The sequence below is a fragment of the Chelonia mydas genome, chromosome 8 (assembly GCF_015237465.2).
Source record: "Chelonia mydas isolate rCheMyd1 chromosome 8, rCheMyd1.pri.v2, whole genome shotgun sequence".
NCBI classification, from domain to species: domain Eukaryota; kingdom Metazoa; phylum Chordata; order Testudines; family Cheloniidae; genus Chelonia; species Chelonia mydas.
This window is the reverse complement of record NC_057854.1, coordinates 22,286,090-22,306,105: the sequence shown is the minus strand read 5'-3', so window position 1 is coordinate 22,306,105 and position 20,016 is coordinate 22,286,090. Positions and strand designations below refer to the sequence as shown.

Below are 20,016 nucleotides of genomic sequence, written 5' to 3'. Positions count from 1 at the left end.
GTCACTTTTGTTTGTTCTTCCTCCATGCTATGATACACCATGCCACATACAAGCAGGCTGTGTACCCGGAGTCTGAACACCCCTCCATGGCAGTATTGTCTGCTCCACTCTGCTTTGTATAGCAGGGTAGGACCAATTTATTTCCACATTATCCTAAGAAGCCACCATGTTCAGCCAGCATAATACACCAAGGCACAGCAAAACCTAGACTAATCATCACCTCCCAATTGTGTCATCATGTCCCAACAGCCAGGAAATTCCTGGGAAGCTCTCTCCATATGAAGTGCACTGGCGTACGCAGCCACCTTGTAGAACAGTCAGAGAAAGAGCAATCCCATTGGAAAACTCTTCTTTCCCACTTGCCTGTGTGAAAATCAATTTTTTCTTTGCAGGTCACAACTTGTGTAATAATCTGGCTACTTAAACCCTGTTCTTTGCATTTGCAGTTTTTTGTTTGTTTTAGTCCAGTAAAGAACAAAATTTTACAACACACTCTCAACACAAAAATATGGAGAAGATAAAGTTTTGAGTCAAGAATTCTGCTACCATTTGAAATCTAAAAGGCAGCATCTCGACTTATTTATGCAGTGTAAAATTGGATCAACTTTTATTGATTTAAGTGGCTTCAAAGAAGTATGAGATCGCCCCCAAATTACCAGATTCTTCCATTTTTGACTAAAACAACCCCTCCTCTTCCCCTTTTTCCTGCAAAGCAAACACACTAGGGCCCCCAGTATTCCAACTACTGTCCCCCAGTATTCCAAATAATGTCAATTCCTGGTGGAGAATGAAAATGTCCAAAAATGATTTCATCTAACAAAATGAAAACACTTGTTAGAAAAATAATGGCCCTCTGGTGTCAAGATAATTATTCTGGGGAATAATCTTAAAGAGAACAGTTAATTGGAGCTGGGTAAATTTAGCTACTAACACAAACAAATGCATGTTGCCAAATAGAGACGGAAGACTCCACCATAGTCCCTTGCGGGAAGGGGAAGAAATTGGCAGCAATAGCGGCAAAATATATTTATAATATATCTAGGGATTTTGTAAAGATTAGTAAAGGACATTGCTTCCCTCAGGCTGTGCCATGACCATCTGCTCTGATATTTTTCTTTATACTTTCAGCCCTTGAATTCTGCAGTCATTGCATGAATTTTCCTAAAGAGCAAAGAAAGTACAGAGCTGAACGCTGTTATGGAACATTTCTAACTTTACCTATTGTGTCTTCTACCCTTCGTAAATGGTATTAATTTACTCTACACCTCCACCCTTAAGCCCTCAAAATCAACCTGTCATGAAGGGGGGAAATTCTTCAGGAGAAATTTCATTGAATAATACTGACTTATCGTAGGGAAGATTGTACTTTAAGGCTCCAGAATGTCATCTCCTTAAGGGATTGTGTTAATTTAATGTTTGAACATTACATTAATGTTAATTAATGTTTGTACATGGCACAAGGAGCAACTGTCATTCTACTGCTCCAAAACTCCTCAGACTCATCTGTTTTGCCTTAGCGTTTATTTAGCAGTAGGAGATCACTATTACATGACATGTTTCTATTCCATTAACATTAGCTCTTAATATACACACGCATCTGTTATGCGGCATGCTGTATAGCGAACCTGCAAATGTTTAGTCGGGGTAGCCAGACGACGTAACCAGTGCCAAACAGAAATGTAGACTTGGATGTGGATTTAGCTGGCTGAGATACCGGTCAAACAACATTGAGGCAGTGCTTGCAGGCTAGGTGCAATGACAGAGGTTATTTTGGCTCCACTGATAGGGAGAGTATGCCTGCTGTTCGCTATGCGGGTTCACAACCTGAGGTTCTTTTTGGATCCCCACCTGCTCCAGGATATCCAAGCAACATCAGTGGGGTTTTCCCCATCTGTGCCTAGTGAGAAGTTTTGTGACCATTCCTGTTTGATGAGGTGGGACCTTGATGTTTTTATCATCTCCAGGGCATTCTGTGTAGGGGCCTGCTCCTGACAACCATTAGGAGATTCAGCTAGTGCAGAGCAGTGGCCCAGTTGCTTAGTGGTGCCTTCTCTGTGGAGAGCTCTGCACCTGTCCTCCAATATCTACACTGACATTCAATTCACTCCCCAATGACACTGAAGAGATTGTTTTCAACTTATAAAGCCCTAAATGGCTTGGATTCTGTCTTCCTACCTTATTCCCCTCTCCGTGTGGGGTACAAGGGCAACTGGGCAAACAATCCCTGGGTTTAAACAGGAGGCAGCTTCAGGCAAAGCATCCTCATTAAAGGGCTCTTGACTCTGGAACTCGCTTCTTCTTTGGTCCAACAGAGCCCAAGTCTGCTGATATGTAGTGCCCATCAGTTTTCGAGAAGGAGTTGGCTTGCAAAGGCATATATCGAAGGAGCTAATTGCTAGTCTTGGTAAGTTCATTGTGTGTGAAAGATTTTATTCTTTCTCCTTGGTCTCTTTGTAAGTGATGTCACTGTTTTTATTGTACAGACATCTAGAGCAGGTGGTTAGGTATACATAAAGAACTGCTATAAATAAATAAATATTCAGGTCTAATTCTCTCCCCAGCACAAAAGAGATGATCAAATAGCATAACCCAGTGGCAACAAAATCTGGATTCAATTTAACATTGAACTTCTGACACGTTGTGAAAAACAGTTTATTCTGACACCATTCTGCTAATACTGTATCTGCATGTCTCTGCATTTCTCTGCTCTCTATACTTTGTTGCCAAGGTCAGGTCATCTGTTTCTGCTGCTTCCCCACCTGAAGGCAATGCCAAATTCATCTGAGTATTTTTCAGAGACAGTAATGAAAAGAGATACAAGATGTTATCGAATAAAAGTCTTGTAAAGCGGCACCTTCCGCCCTTTCCTGAAATGATCAACAGAATCATTTTCCAAAGTGGATTCTGAGAATTAGATAAACAATGCTATTTCCTAAAAATATAAGTGTGCCCATAAAATAAACAAAAGGCAGGGGACTTATGAAACACAGAAAAATACTGGCTAGAAAAATAGACTCCAGTGAAGTCTGAATGAATGGAATAGCAATAGCTAGAAAAAATAACAATAGAAAAGTGCTCCTGTCAAGAGAATCTTAAAAGAAAAGAGGCCCAATGAGATGTGCCGGGACATAATCTGCGTTCAAGCAGAACCTAGCTGTCAGGACTGCCGAAATGCCAGTGATAAACCGTGCCTAGATGCTAGGCTGAGTCATACTCCCCTGGACAGAAATCCTGGCACTTACGTAGCTGCTGTTATCTTTTCAGTGCCGTCCGTCATGATCACCTCATCTACTTGCATTTTTAAACACAATTTCATGATTCAATATTCTCTTGGTGGAAAATGATAAATTAAACATCCACATCTTTGCCAAGAAACTTTAAACCTCAACTCTGAGAACTCACTGGTAATAGATTAAGCAAAGGAACATTGTTCTAACTAGAGCTGTGTGGAAGACAGAAATTTTGTTTCACTAAGGATTTAGAGGTTTCAAAATCTGGCTTCATTCCAAATTGGAGAGAGAACCAAAAATTTCAAAATTCTCTGGGAAGAAAAATTCTGAAAAAAATTGTTTTGGGTGATTCAAAATGATTCATTTTGACAAAACTGAAACATTTGATTTTGATGTTGACTTTTATTTTGTTTTATGATACTTATATTTATAATATTTAACTAGGTATCAGAGGTTTGTCAGTGTTTATTTTGTATAATATAATACAAAATGGAAAGTCATTTCAAAATAAAAAAATCAAAATGTGTCATTCTGAAAAAGTGGGACATTCTGACATTGTCAGAACTTTTTTTCTGGGTTTTTGTTCAGAACCAAATTCCAGATAAACTGACCTGAATTCATGAAGATTTTCAATTTTGACAGAACTGCACATTCCAATGTAAAATGGTTCCATCTAAGTTTCTCCAACAGCTCTAGTTCTAACAGCATCCAAGTGAACATTTTGAGTGAGACTGAAGAGCCGGCTGAAATGCCTGCAGAACCTTGCAAAGATCAAACTACTTGGAAACCTTTTCAAGTCTCAATTAATGTTTGTACAAGGGAGGGGAAATAAGCCTTGCAAGCCTGAAGGCCTAGTTCCAGGTGAAAATTTTAGAATTGTGATTAGAAATCAGAAGCTTTTCTGAGCCTCCTACATCCCTTCTATAATCAACAAGTGTTGCACGCACAGTGCATTTGGATTACACAATGGTGGGTCTGTCCAGTCATTAATTACTATTAGAATGCATGGTAAGGTGCACATATTTCTTTTAGTCTGTAGCAGTCCCACAATAATATTTTGTGGTCATTCTGCAATGATTAAAAAGAATCTGAAATCAAAATATCAAAGAATTTAAAGGAACTGGTGGAATTAAGAAAATTCTTTTAGTGGTTTCTATTAAAAATGTGTGTGAGAAATGGGCTTTTTATCTTTTACTTCTGGAACAGAAGTGAAATGACACTGAAATTTCCACCTTGCCCTACTCCAGGGGCTCCCAGATCAAAACATTCACAACTGGCCATTTTATTTCAAGGGAGGAACACTTCCCTTGGGGTAGTCCCAACAAGGTAGTGGCAAATTTAAGAGTAGAGAAATACAGGTTGCAGCCCCCAACTTGTCAAATGGATCCATGAATCTCAGTGTTTTCACCAATTCCTAGTTCAAATTTACATTGTTTTTCTTGTAAGGGAGGTTTGGAGCAGGAGCCAACTTCTTGAAAGTGAAGGTTAATTAATCTCTACCAAAAGTCATAAAATATTTAAGGACCACTCATGAACATCAGGAGTGATATCCTGCCTTCGTGGAAGTCAATGGGAATTTTGCCATTGACTTCACTGCTGCCAGGATTTCACCTTAGGGGTTTAAGACACTCTTTGCAGCCCTGCTGCAGTGCTTTTACAATATCTCCTGAGAGAGGAGAGCTGACACTAGGCTGGTAACACCACTGCTACTGCACCTGTATCCATGTTACACCCTAAACACAGTTATACATGTTCCTCGTGTAGATGGGGTCCTAAGGCAGTCTTTGCTTTCCCTCTGCTCTTCTAGCCAAACTCCTAATATGGGACATGGAGAGGGAAGCCTGAGGATTCATTTTAATCAATGAGCTGTGTACAAGATAAGCCAAATAAGAGGTTGACGTTCATAGCCAAATCTTGAATGGACATGCCCATGAGGAAGTTAGTGTGCTTTTGGTCTTTAATCATTTTGCCCTGGGTGCATGAATGGTTTCAGGCTTTTTAATCTGCAAGCAGCATTGTCTTCATTTTGTGCACTGGATCCCCATTGCCTATTGTAGCACAGATGGGTCGGAGATATGGGAATTTCCAGATTTCCTGAAAGCTGCCAGATCACATTAGTGAGTCAGTGAGACACAAATACAGTATACATGATGGAAGTTAATGAAGAAGGAAAGTCTCATGACAAAATGAGCACAGAAATTAGAGGTGAAAAAGACTTTCATATGGTCATTTTGGTTTATCCAGCCACCATGCAGGATTGTTCCCTGCAACACACTCTGAGGCGCTTTGTCCAATCTGCTTTAAAATGACTCCGGCATGTAGAGGGTGCATCAGAAAGATGCTACATTTTTCAAATTGCTGTAATAAGTTTAATAAAAAAATTCAGCTTCCATCACTCCTCTCCAAAGAGATGGCGAAGACTGGAAAAAGAGATGTAGGGTTACTCTGAGGAGGGAGGGCTGGCAAATTGCTTTCCCTGACTCACTTCCATACTGATTTTATTTGTAGCAGTTTAGAATAGTTCATCTGCATTTCACTAAACTTAAGTACCTGGCCAGAGAAGTCTGATGCATCTCAGTAGTGTTGGGAACCTAACTATGGAAAGGACTCCAGTATTCACTGCCATGTGATTTCCTTTGGCTGTTCTTACAGGTGGAAAGGTTATACTGACACATCCTCTCACAGAGGATCTGCTCACTAAAATAGGTGACTTTGTCCTTCGTCAGCTTGACAGCTGTTATCCTTGGAACTGGGACTTTTACAGAATAAATAACAGTCTCATCTCTGTAGAATCTCATTGAATGGAAACAGCTAAAGACAGCTAATTTGATTATGGATTCTCCATTCCTCACAAGCCAGAATGTCCTCTAGTCTCTCTTAGATGAGACTGTCACTGTAAGTGAGCACAGGGTTTATTGCACCCATTTGCACTAGGACACATAACATGTCATGTTAAAAATACTGAGTGAACCCTTGGCCCCTTTGATGTCAATGGCAAAACACATTGATTTCAGTGAGGTCAGGATTTTACCCAGGGAGTCAGACCAGGTAACTTTGCAGGTGAAATTCCATAATGAGATGTAAGGGGAGGGAGAGGAACATATGTCATGCATAGACAGAGAAAATCTCATTATCCTACGGCAAATCCAAGTACCTTTGGAGAGGAACAGCATTGCATAGGGCTGTTTTTGCTAGTGCTCTGTCATGGTCTTTATTGCCTGTAGTGGTCACTTCTGTAGCAGGTATTTTAAGTCATTTCGAAAAGAGAATCAAGAAAATTACAATGCCAGAGAATTACCTGCAATTCCCAGCAGACTTGTGCTATAGAAATGTCAGTCTCTCTGCATGAAGGCATGGAGCGGCAGATAAATGCTGTGATAATTACCAGTGTCAGACTGTATTCAGCAGCCAGCCTAGAGAGCTTATTTCTTCTCCCCTCCCTCTGAGTCTGAGCAAAGCACTTCTCATGCCGTACACAGAGCAGCACGTGTAGGGAGAGCAAGAGAGACAGAGTGCGTGCCCAGAAACAGCAGCCTAACATCTGGCAGTGACCAGCCTGACAACACCAAAAAGAAAGAAGAGCTATGACCTTCTGTTTCAATCATTGCATCTCTATGTCCTAACTCTCAAACATGGATAGAATTTCAGCGCACTCATAATTCATTTGGTTTCTAAGTGCCTTCTGGTTCTTCTCAAACGATTACACCGCTGTTTAGTCTAATATTTCCTTGTGACTACATATTATGGGATTTCTCCTGGGGCTCTGCTGTTTATAACCATTTATAACTGCCAGTGAGTTCATAAGCAGACGGTTATAAGATTTTCTAATGATATTACTGTGGCCCACCAACTCAGGATGGCATCCAACTCCTGGAATGTGCAAATCCCAAGGTTTCCAAAATGGTTCATTTCTCTCCATCAGTTCTGCACCTGGTCTAGGTGACTTTGACTCTTTAACCAGGGAATATATATATCCTTTTTCTATTAAAATTTATTTTAAATTCTAAAAGAAGAAGAATATTCTATATAAGTGATAGGTTGAAAACCACAGTATATGAAATTTGCAAAACCAGGAAAAGGAAGTACAAGCCTATTTCCTTCTGTTCATTCGGCTGACCCTTTAAATGGAATGGTTCTCTCTCTGAGGACCCTACCACGTGGACTGCTGAGCACCCTTAAATCTCACTGAAGCCAATGGGAAGTTGATGGATATCTTTACCTTGCAAGATAAGGCCCTCAGTCTGGTAGTTCACTCGGAGTCATGATGCACCATTCCATAATGTTTAAGGGTGGTGTCTTCAAAAGAAGTGAGCACTGGCCTAGCTCTGTTTCCACTGAAGTCAATGAGAGTTTTGCCAGAACAGAGCTAGGCCCATGCTGAGTCTCTGTCTCTCTCACCCTAAATCTTCAGATGTTTTTCCATTTTTCAATCTTTCACCTACTAGACTAGCTCTCCACAAAAATTATCCTGGTTTGCTAACAGGTACATATAGGTTTTTTTACTGGAAAAATGTTACTATCCAAGGGAGGTCATGGATTAAGCTCATGATAGTTATTTGAAGTACTTCATTCCGGAATGCATACACAAATGGACATTCCCAAAACATATGTATTTGAATGAGCTAGACACTGTACAAAAATGAAGTACAGTCCCTGCTTCATAGGCCCCATCATACTGAATTCACCAGAGATCCAGCAGGGCTTGGCTGGTGGAGAGCTGAGACTATGGATTTACTATGAGAAAGTAACTCATTTTACCATTACTCTCTCCTTGCCTACCTCCCACCCCATTCTTTAGTCTGTTTCTTCCATCTGTTGCTTGTGCTCACGAATCTAGATACTGAGATCCCTATAGCAGGGCTTGCCTTTTATACTTGTTTGTACATAGCTGGCACAATGGAGGCCTGATCCTAGGGCCTCTAGATATCACCATAATACACATAACAATAGCATTGTATATTAACACGCAGAGACACACTCTGCAATATGCAATAACTGCACTGCATTATTATACTGCAACAGCATCCTCTGCATCCACTGCCAAATTAGTGGTACCCATCACTTTCACATGGTTTCAGTGCTTGCGCTTCAGCCTTGTGTTGGAAAAAGTCTGGGCTTCCCCGCGCATTTTTAATGATGAGCTTCAGATGGGTGGCCCACAAGGTGGTGCTGCTGAGCTCCCATTTCTGTCTGTGCTGCTCCAAACCCCAGTACCTTGTGATACACTATTTGCAGTAGTTTCCATCATGTGAGTAAGGGATGCAGTTGCCACAGAGAAGTTGTAAGATTGGGATGAGGCGGGAAGGGGCCCACCAGAGACTTACAGTCTTCACAAACAGCCCCTAATATGGAAAGGTTTGAGAACACGAGGGCCCATTCTCGCTGCTACCTTCCAATTGTCCCCTTTCGACTCCCCTTCGCTCAGTTAACTCTTCTATTAACCCTCACTTAATTCACATGATTTATAAACTGCTTTCCTCTGTTCTTCCTTGAACCAAACTAGCTCTGTTTTTTTCATAGGCCCAAGTCCTTAGGAATAAGTGAGTCCTCATCACCTTGCAGATTCCCTTTAAGCTGGTGTGTACTTTTAGCAGCCCTTGATTTATTGGGCAGGCTACATATAGTAAGTTTCAAGGTTTGTTTACAAAAACTTCTTTCCATATAAAACTGTGATCATTGCAAGATCTGCATCACCAGAACATTAGAATCAAGCCACACATCTTGACAGTAACTGATCCAACAGTGACTCAAATATAGCGGCTCTAACAAAGTTAATGAGAAACAAAACTCTGCTTGTTGCTCGAAAAATCTCAGCACCTTCCCTGTCGGAAGGAGGCAGCCCTCAGAAGACAGAGAATTTCATGGGAAGTTCAACAGGCTCAGGCAGAAAGTGGAAAGCAGCTTGTGTGGAGTAGACAGAAGAGCCTGGGGTCTACATTCAAGGGGTACGGTCTTGCTCTTCAAAGAAAGGCAAGAAACCCACAGTGGGGAGAGATCCCTTTTCACTATAATTGTCTGAGAACTTTTTTCGGGAGGCAGCCGAATGGCCTTGGTGTTCTCATGTCTCTATGACCCACTGGGTTTTAATTAAAGGCTGGAGGATTTAACTCGCTAACTTGGCAAATGTTTATCAGGCATTTCAATTTTCGCAGCTCAGTGCCTAACATCTGCTTGATTGATAATCAGCTAAAAATGGAAGTCTGTGACCCTCCCTGAGGTAATGAATGTCTCAGGTGGCACCCTCAGATTTAATGCTTCATTTTCACAGGCCAGCTATCTTGAATTCCAGATGACATTCCAAGGCAGGAAATATGTCTTGGAGATCAAAATATCCTCTTCCATTTCATTCAGATGAATGATTGCTTCACTTGCCACTCTGAACTGTTGCACAGTGTTGCAGTGTACTGTTAAACAGCTGCTGTGTCCCACCCCAAAGAAAAGCTACATCTGAGTGGTGAATTCAGCATATTAAATATCTTGCAAAGTGTGTAGGTGGCTTTGGAATCTTTGGACAAAACACTACACAAATAATAGTTGCCCTGACAATTATTTGCCATTAAATATTAGTTGTCATTCAAATCAGAAAAGTTCCTCTCTCCTCAGAACCTAGAATGCAAAGCTTAACCTTTACTTATTAGTACATCTGGTCAAAAAAAAAATCTCAAAACATTTTCTGATGAAACCACAATGAAACTTCTTATAGAATATTTTTCTGTGAGTTCAAAAAAAATCTAGTTTTTCTAGAAAAACTGGAAGTCAAAAATCAAAACATATTTTTGGTAGAAAAAATTTACAGTGAAAAAAGTTTTGGCTTTCAGGGAGGAGTTGGTTTTTGGTTTTGTAGAAAAAACTAATTTCTTCACAGGAAATTTTGGAAAAGCAAAAATGTTTCAAAATATCCTACAAAAAATAATTGCTTTTTTTTGTTGTTATACCAGCTGTACTTATTAGCCATCACCACAAGAGACGTTTAAAAGTGACCAAGAATGCCTTGGAATAGCAAGCATTATAAACATTAAGTGCTGCTGTTTATTTTTTTCTACAATCTCGTAATAATATGCCAAAATATATCATACTATAATATAATTTTCATCTGGTTATACAGCTGCTAATAATAGAAGTAGAAACCAAATGCACTTTAAACATATGTCAAGGAGATAGCATTGTGAATATAAAGCTGGACAGTAATTTGGTGTATCTATGCCTGGGGACATAAGATTCATTATAATGAATCAAACCAGCTGCTAATCAAGTCTGGAATCCAGACTCCAGACCAATACCTGATATTTCAAAAGAAGACAAACTCCTACTAAAAGTGTACCAAATGCTGCACCAAGACGGAATAGCTCTCTGTGACCGCTGGGAGTCTCTTCTGTAATATATGTTTTAAATATCTTTTTTTTAAGAAACAAAGGACATGTTCTTGCAAGATACTGAGCCAGAACCTCAGCTCCTGAAGTCAACAGAACTACACCAATTTACACCAGCGGTGATGAGCTCACTCACTCTATCAATATAAATAAGACCTTTCTTCAACTCTTGTTACACTGATGAAGCTTCAGTGTGCTCTCTCCATTAGCTGCTACGGTAAGATGTTTACAGCTGTGCTACACATTATACAACATATTCATACATGCCTCTGAACTGAGAAAGAACCCTTGGATATGTTACTTTTTCTTAAGACCATCATGACAAAAGAAACAGCTGGCAAGAACATGTACCCTGTACATGTCTTTCTGCTCATACCTGTCTAGGGAGATACAGCACAGGTGAAGGATTGATGCTGTGGTGAGCAGGACATCTAGAGATGTTCGGACCAGGCAAAATATCTCTCCATAAATCCAGTTATCCTGAACCAGCTCAATAGCTCCAAAGGGCATCACCAGCACCGACACCAGCAGGTCCGCAAAGGCAAGTGAGACAATGAAATAATTGGTCTTGATTTTCCTACAAGACATATATTAAAAAAACTCAGTGGGACTTCTCAAAGCGATACATCCCATGTGCGGACAGACCCAACTGTTCACTAAAAGGTCCTTTAACCTACCTCTAAACTATTTTAAATGGTTGTCCCTAATCACTTTCCTGGTTTTGGGGCCAGCTGTTCACAAGGTCCCCTGCATAACTGCAGGTGTGTTTCTACCTGTGCACACAAAAGATGCAACTAGGCATTCACATGCCCGTTTGTGTGACCAAACTAGCATGTTATATGCACCACTTTCCATTCTATGTGTGCAGAATGCAGCACTGTGCAAATACAAATAGATTCTCAAGTTGAGTGCATTTTCAGTGGCTCTTAATGAACGTTAAGAAAGCACCAGCATTTTCTATTGTTTTCCTTGTGCTCTGTGGCCTCTGTGTTTGATTTCCCTCTTTATCCCACTAGCCTTGCCATAAACATTCATAAAAGTATCAAGCCTCTCTCAAACCACCCACTTCTTAAGCAGTCACAAAGAGTCAAGGCTCATCTTCTGCCTTCTGCAGCTACCAGGGTGTCTTAGGGTCTGTCTACATTTCAGTCAGAGGTGTGACTGCGGGACATATAGACATACCTAACCTAGCTTTGATCTAGCTAGTGTAAGTACTCATAGTAGTGAAGCTGCAGCAGCACCGTACAAGCCCACCCAGGATCCTTGAGCAGCTCACCCGTGCTGTTATGGCTTCACTGCTATTGTTATTTGTGCTAGCTAGATCAAACCTAGCTCGGATAGGTCTGCCAGCGCGGCAGTCTCACCTCTGACTGTCATACAGCTGTACTCTTAAACACACCCTCGTCTCCTTCCCATCCTGTTATTCCCTCAGGAAAATGGGCTCTAGCAACCTGCAAAGAGTTTCAATATGAGAAGAAATGTCATGTTGTTTCTGGGGAAGCCCTGTTCCATCTGAAGATGGCAGCTAAAGTAGGAGACAGAGGCGCTATGGTAACAGCATGAAAGGCCTGGGCTTCCAGGAGATGATTGAGCATTACCCAATAGGAGCTTCTGTAGGGATAATGTTGAAGGTCTGGGCTTTCAGAAAATGAGTTGGTGACATGAATATGCTTGAATATGTTTTCTAAGGCGTGCAGGACAGGTGGAAGGAGAGCAAATGCCCCAGGAGAAGATGGAGGAGGACTGAGAAAGAGACTTCTGTGAAACATACAGACTTTCCTCAGCACTTCCAGTGCTGCACACAGCCTGATTAAAGCTAACCTGCCAGTATAAGGAGGGAGCTCTCAGAAGCTGACAGTCAGATGATGAACTGCTAATTAGCAGGTCCCCAAGCTACTACTCTAGCATGGGAAACGCTCGGCTTACCGTATCCCTGTCCAGTGCCTATGTGAGTCTCACTAGACTAGATAACCTGCAGGCTTTATTACGGAAGCAAAGTCCACACATATGACTTGTTTGTCCTCTTTGTAAGTTGTATACCATTAGGTAACCTGTTCTACATGGAGAATTAATAGAGTTTAATAAGACTTGGTCTCTAATTTTATTACCTGCACGTTAATCATTCATTTGAATTTTTCTTTCAGTTTTTAGCGAAGACAGTTGAAAAAGATAATGGCTGCATGATTCGACTCATTGGCAGAGCTGTGTGGAAGCTCAGGGCTGGAGTAGCAGGCAGAACTGCAAGTCAGGGTAGAGCTGCATTAGCATCCGATGAAGTGAGCTGTAGCTCACGAAAGCTTATGCTCAAATAAACTGGTTAGTCTCTAAGGTGCCACAAGTACTCCTTTTCTATTAGCAGAGCTGGGGCAGGTGGGGCTTTGGATGGAAGAAATGTGGATTTGAAGTGCTTTTAGTCATGTGCATGGAGGTACATTTGCAGAATCCAAAGGCTATCAACTATCACTAGAGAAAGCATGTTCCATCTTGGCTGAGGTTTGAAAGAAATCTAAGGGGGGTGCCCAAGTGTCTGTTGTGAGCTGGGTGCCTCACTTCTTTAGGCTCCTTTGTAAACCCTACTGTATGCCCCGCTGCATCCTGGTAACATGCTAATTGTGACAGACACGGCTCCTGCTCCCTGCATTTTTCTGACATGTTTTGTTTAAAAGGAACTGGAATAGGAAAGGGAAGGTGCTGTAATGCTTCTCTAGAGTTCCCTGTGTGGCTTTCTGCAAGTGATTTATCTGTTTTTCATGCCTGGAGTGCTAAAAATATAATGATTGGATAATAAAATGATCACACTTCTGCAGTATAAATCTGAGTCCAGACACACTGGGAACAATATCGGAATCTAGGGTGACCAGACAGCAAGTGTGAAAAATCGGGATAGGGGTGGGGGGTAATAGGAGCCTATATAAGAAAAAGACCCAAAAATCGGGACTGTCCCTATAAAATCGGGACATCTGGTCACCCTATCGGAGTCTGACTTTGCCATGACTTCAATGGTGGGGAGAAGAAAGGAGAGACTGTTCTTTATCACAAAAAGAAAAGGAGGACTTGTGGCACCTTAGAGACTAACAAATTTATTTGAGCATAAGCTTTCGTGAGCTACAGCTCACTTCATCGGATTCATCTTTATCACAACATTTTATGTTCTTAGCTGTCTGGGTTTGGGTTTGGTTTGTTTTTTGCCCCCCTCGCCCATGCAAATTACATGGCTGTGTCCTTGTAAAATTCTGCCTAAAGGAGGGGACTGAGTGGGCTTGCATGCTGGCTCACCTGAGCTGCCTGTCTCTGCATACTGCCACCATCACCAGCAAGTTCCCCAGGATGGCCATGAGTATAACCGCCGAGATAAAGATGAGCAGTGCGACCTTCTCTGCCACGCCGAACCCCTCACTCGAACTGGAAACCATAAAAAGAGAATGCATCAGAGGAAGGCAGGGAAAACGAGGGTGTCTTGAGCCACAAGCTTTCAGCAAATAATTTCAGGAAGATGCATGTGTTTAAACAACTCTTTCTGACCACAGTTTCCTCTGAAATCTGCCTCTGCACCAGAACTTGGGGAAAATGTTCTTGAAAAAAAAAACCGTTTTGCGTTAAAATTTTCTTACTTATGGAAAATATATGGGACACGTATGTGTTCTGGAGTTTTCAAAGGAAAGGTTAATATGTAGAATATCTGCAAATACTCTGCCTGTTCACCATAGGGCTAAAAAAACTGATTACAAAGAGCTATTTTTTTTGGGTGCTGAACTTGAGATAAAAAAGGTCCAGTTATCATAGGTAGGTGCTCAGCACTTTCTGAAAATCAGAGCAATCTGAGTAGAGCTGGATGAATTTTTCATTAATTTTATTTTCAACCTTTTTTTTTAAATTGAAAAGCTTTTTCTTTTTTTCAAAATGTTCCGTTCTTTCACCAAAACTGAAAATTTTAGAATTGTGACATTTTGTATTTCTGTTTTTTTCCCTTTACGCACTCTTTTTGTTCCTTTTTTCCCACTGAATACAATAGAATTAGTGGTGTCCATGTCATTGTTCTTTTACTTTTTACTGTTGCTACTTTGTAATTTTTCTAAAGTTGGAAAAGTTTTCAAAAATTTGCTAAGTAGCAAAAGGAAAAAGGAAAAATTTGGAAAAGGGTTAAAATACCCAACCCTAGACATGGTTAATGTTATGTATTTAATTTTTGTGGAAAAGGAAAGAAAGAAGAGAAAAAATATGAAAAGTAAAACCGTTTTGGAAAAAAATACAAATTGTTCTGTTTTGAACCCTTCAAAATTAGATCAACACTTTGAATTTTTTTGTGAAATTATTTTTTTCATTTTTTAACCTATTCTACTTGGTGTCCACAAGAGATACCCAAAATCTAAGATATCCAAAATTACTACATACTTTTAAAAACAAAAGTATTATTTATTACACAAATGTGTGGATGGGTGTGTTCATATAATGGAGATTCTGTAATGTCTCTATAGTTAAGATTGCATTAAGATTTGCCCTTGAAGCAGGGATTTAAGCAGGAAAATCCTCTTCACAATGCAGGAATAAAATAGTGTATCTTCGCCTAATGTACAGAACAAGAAGGACTTAAAATACAGAATGAATTTTGTGAGAATTTTCAGATAATTGAAAATCTGCCAATTAGTTTGAGCAATAATCGTTTTTAAATGCTCCCTCAGAATTTTTGTTTTTTCATAGGTAACTTTTTCTAGGATATATCTACTAAATACACTTCTGATTTATGAAATTTGCTAGTTGACTCCTTTCTAGGTTGGCAAAAGCTAAGATATAGGCTCCCTTTAAACTTTATTGATGTACCAACCCTACTGGTTACACCACTTCCATATCCTTTCTAACGGTTACCAAATATCTTCATCATGGAATCTATGTTGTCATTGAGTGGATGCTCCACAATCTAAGCTTTTATTTTGAAAGGTTTTCAGTACTTTGATGTGTACTGAGTGACAGTATTGCTGAATTGAACATGAGTATGGCAGAGAGGATATTAGTGTGTTACTGTGCTGGAGTGTCATGATGGTAACAGGCTAGTGTTTGGAGTGTTGTCTTAACTTAGGAATTCCTTGCTTTTTAGTGTTTTGATCAGGAAATAACACCCGTGTTTCCTTAACACTGAGTTTAGCAAGTTTTTGAAGTGAAAATATTTATAAGTATATGAGGGAGAGAGGAGAAAGGATGCTCTGTCTTCATCACAAACCCTTTATACTTGATACACAGAGGTATTATACTTAGTAACGTAGTCGAGGGTAATCCTGGTAAATAGAGTTTACCCATTTCTCATTTGGGAAATATAGAGTTTAGTTTATTCACTTCTTTTTTTTTTTTTTTTTTTTACCACACCACCACTGGTTATACTGTCCTGAAGCCAGTTAAGCTAGGTTACAAAACAAGTGCAGAAGATAGTATTATAACTAGAGCTGGGCTCAAAGCAACCCCTATGTTTGTACACCCCAGCCCCCCCAAGATTTCCCTCTCACACACACGAGAAAACATGTGATGATGTAGCTTTTAACACCACAGCTTTGTATGCTTTCCTACTGGGAACCTTCAGATTTTAAAAAAAGGAGGACTTGTGGCACCTTAGAGACTAACAAATTTATTGGAGCGTAAGCTTTCGTGAGCTACAGCTCACTTCATCCGATACATGTAGTGGAAAATACAGTGGGGAGATTTTATATACACAGAGAACATGAAACAATAGGTGTTACCATACACACTGTAACAAGAGTCATCAGGTAAGGTGAACTATTACCAGGAGGAGAGCTGGCAGGGGAAGAAACCTTTTGTAGTGATAATCATCACCCATTGTTTCATGTTCTCTGTGTATATAAAATCTCCCCACTGTATTTTCCACTACATGCATCCGATGAAGTGAGCTGTAGCTCACGAAAGCTTATGCTCCAATAAATTGGTTAGTCTCTAAGGTGCCACAAGTACTACTTTTCTTTTTGCGGATACAGACTAACACGGCTGCTACTCTGAAACCTTCAGATTTTAACATGTCACAGCAGGCAACTGGCTGTTCCCAGATACCTACAGGCTGTTCCCAGATACCTACCCAGATTCCGCAGGAAAAAGTTCTATGCCAGCTGGCAGCAGCTCTGGAGGTGACATTTTGGGAGTAATACCAATGCACTGTGAGATGGCAGGTGTGCAGATATTCCAGGTGTGGTGTTAACCCTACAGGTCAAATGCCTCTCCATTCCTGTCAGCACAGATGGTGGCCACAACAGCAGGAATACTGCACTCTTTCACCCAAAGAAGAGATTTTTTGATGCTGGTGCCAGTGAAACCTTTAGAGCAATAAAGACTGAGGTTTTCACCATTCTGTGCAAAGGGTCAAATTTAACTACAGGTGAGGTTCAGCTGGAAAATTTTGCCAATTAGGAAGTGTAAACCTTTCATGGATGCCCAAGACAAGGATGGGGTTTATTTAGCACCTGAAGGAAATTACACTTAATTAGGAAGATGTCTACTGAACTCAGCGCAACTTCAGTGAGGGCAATTAAGGCTTAGAGAATCACCAACATGTGTCTCTTGCTCCATTCAAAAATGTTGACAAGCCTTCACTGTAGCACAGTTACAGTTTCATAGCATTTGTTGAGGAGCTCTGCTTCCAGCTGCCTTGGGTCATTGGTTCTTGGACAGCTGCAGAAATGAGTGGTTTTGTTTTTCTAGTCCCCGCGATTGTCCTCACGTGACTCTTAATCACTGGCAAAGCTTATGCTCAAATAAATGTGTTAGTCTCTAAGGTGACACAAGTACTCCTTTTCTTTTTGCGGATACAGACTAACATGGCTGCTACTCTGAAATCTGTCCATGGACGCTCCCTCACACCTCCTGTGCTTCCCTCCCTCTGCCCCACTTTTGAGACCACTCATAGCATGGCCAATACTAGCTCCCGGCAGCTTTCCACCTCTGTAAACTCACCAACCAATTCAAAGCTAGACAAATGTTACCATTTACTGCACTTCTCACTCTTCAGTCCATGGTCTGCACAGACCCAAGGGGCGGCAGGAAAGACCATTGATGGAAAACCAAGCTGATTAGTGTAATCTAAACTCCTTGCTCTTTCTTTCTAACCCCACAATCCCAGGCCATCATCCAATATGAGTCAGTGATCATGTGGATGATCTAAGAAAAGGAGTGTTAAGGAAGTCATCTGATTTCTATCCTTGGACATTCTCCCTCTCCCACTTCCCTCTATTTACATCTGATTTGAAAGAGTTTATTTGCCACAGAAATAAAAGTTTTCCTGACAGTGTTAGGAGAAAAGATGCTGATAATTATGACAACTTAATCTGCCGTGCATCACTGTGCTTTAGAAAAGAACCAGAAAACAGCCAATGAGAATCAGTCCTTGTCTGATGTGAATTATGCAAAACTAGAAAGGACAAGGTAATTTTCCTCTTTTGGAGATGCACAGAACTCTCTCTCCCCGTTGTTCGATACTTCCACAGATGGCTATTGCACAGCTGGGGTAGGTTATGCACTTGCCAAAACACGAGTTATGTTGAGCAAAACTGCATGTCAGAACACCCAGCCTTGTTAATAACGTTCCTCAGCAGAGGAAGACACCATTTATATTTAGGGGGAAAACAAAAGACAACTTCAAAGGCAGGTCTTACAGCCACAGGCTCACTTGCTGGGAACACAGTGGGACTAAAAGCAGCCAGAAACAACGGGGTTGCTATGATCAAAGGCACCTTGATTAGGGAACTGTAATTGTGCCTGCCTGAACGGAGTATTCATAATAGACTAATGGTAGCTCAGTGGCTGCATCTGTGAAACAAAATGTCAGGCTGCATTGAATGTCTCTATACAAAAGATGTTCCTTTTCCTCCTGGGAAAGTGTGGCAGTACACGCTGTCACCGTGAAGATGATGATGGGTTAATTTATACAGTGCCATAGTTGTTCATGGTGCTAGGTTTTTTGTTTGCTTTTTTTAGAGTTGTCTGACTATTTTATCTTTCTCTGTCCCTCCTTCTTTCCTATATGGTGCCCATCATCATGATACCTGCCCATCATCATGATACCAGAACACTTCTCTGAATTCTGAAGTGTACATATGATGTTATATGTATTTCTTTCCCCTCCTGTCAGCAGAGACAGGGCATTAGCTGGTTGGTTTGTGCTGCTGGTGTGGGAAGAGGAGGCTGAAGGAGGAGTGGGCCTTGCATTTTGTTCTGAAGGTGCCAATGTTTGTGATCATTTACTGTCCTTTGGGGTCAGCTCCATCTTTGTAAGCCTGCATGCCGGGAGTTTCACACGAGTTTCACCTTTGCAAGGGACAGTTTTGTTGACCCAGGGGAATGCAGTTGTCATGGGAGGCCTTGATCTTGCAGGATCTTCCACACAGTTGGAGCCAGTCCATGGAGGGTTTTGAGACCTTTAATTAGGCTTGGTGTTCTCCAGGGAGCTGTGCAGAGTAGAGCCAGAGGACAATGGGCTCTTGGTGGCCTGTGTTAGTTACGGTGACCAGACATCAAGTATGAAAAATCGGGACAGGGAGTGGGGCGTAATAGGAGCCTATATAAGAAAAAGACACAAAAATCGGGACTGTCCCTATAAAATTGGGACATCTGGTCACCCTAGTATTAGTGGGCAGCCAGGCTGCTGGGTTCTGAACCAATTATAGCTTCTAACAGGCCTTGGTTTCACCCTGAGATACAGAAAAGGACAACCATCAAACCTGGATATAAGAAAACCATGCATCTCTGTGGCTAAGTCTGAATCTAACACTAGGAGGCAGTCATGGATACTGCGGTATCTAGAAGCAGTGAACAGTCCAGGTGAATACCCAGGCTATGGACTCTCTAAAGGCAGGGTGATGCTATAGGGGTGGTAGGTTCTTCAAAGTGCATCCCTCTCCTCATTAGCATTGCATCAGTCTTTCCAAGTATGACACTTTCTCAGGTGCCCAGGACTACACGGGTCACCTCATTACCCCACCCCCATTTCAAGCATGAGGGAGTCTTCCATGTGGCAGCTGGAGGTCAGCTCCCTGACACTGCTAGCCCTACAGCCACTCAAGCACTCTCCTCTGGGCCCTGCCAGCCCCCACTTTGTCTTGCAGGCTAACAGTAGGTGCACCCCAGCCCGTGAGCCATTCCAAAAGTATCCTGCTACAGTGTCCATCCCCTGTCACTGGACATGCACAGAAATTACCAGGCGCGCTACTCCCAAGAGAACAGCAACACGCACCAGCTTGTTTGTTTCAACTGAGTATCTGCTCCTATATAACAACACAGCACTGTGATCTATTCATACTGAAAACAAATGTAAGCTTATTATCAAAGGTAAAGATGTATGAGATAGTGAGCCAGGGCAATAAGAACAATGGGTTACAAACAAAACAAAGTATAACACGCTTCTTCTAGACAAAGACTTTAATAGG

General features: G+C 41.2%; 1 protein-coding gene across 2 annotated transcripts in view; it reads right to left on the bottom strand.

Moving 5' to 3' along the window:
- HTR4 (5-hydroxytryptamine receptor 4) overlaps positions 1 to 20,016 on the bottom strand; it is a 220,127-nt gene that overhangs the window by 100,542 nt on the left and 99,569 nt on the right. For both annotated transcript variants that reach the window (XM_037907688.2, XM_043552991.1), the window contains 2 exons: positions 13,877 to 14,002; positions 10,977 to 11,177 (listed from right to left, as the gene is read on the bottom strand). In XM_037907688.2, the coding sequence (XP_037763616.1) occupies positions 10,977 to 11,177; positions 13,877 to 14,002 (327 nt within the window). The remainder of the gene's footprint in view (positions 1 to 10,976; positions 11,178 to 13,876; positions 14,003 to 20,016) is intronic.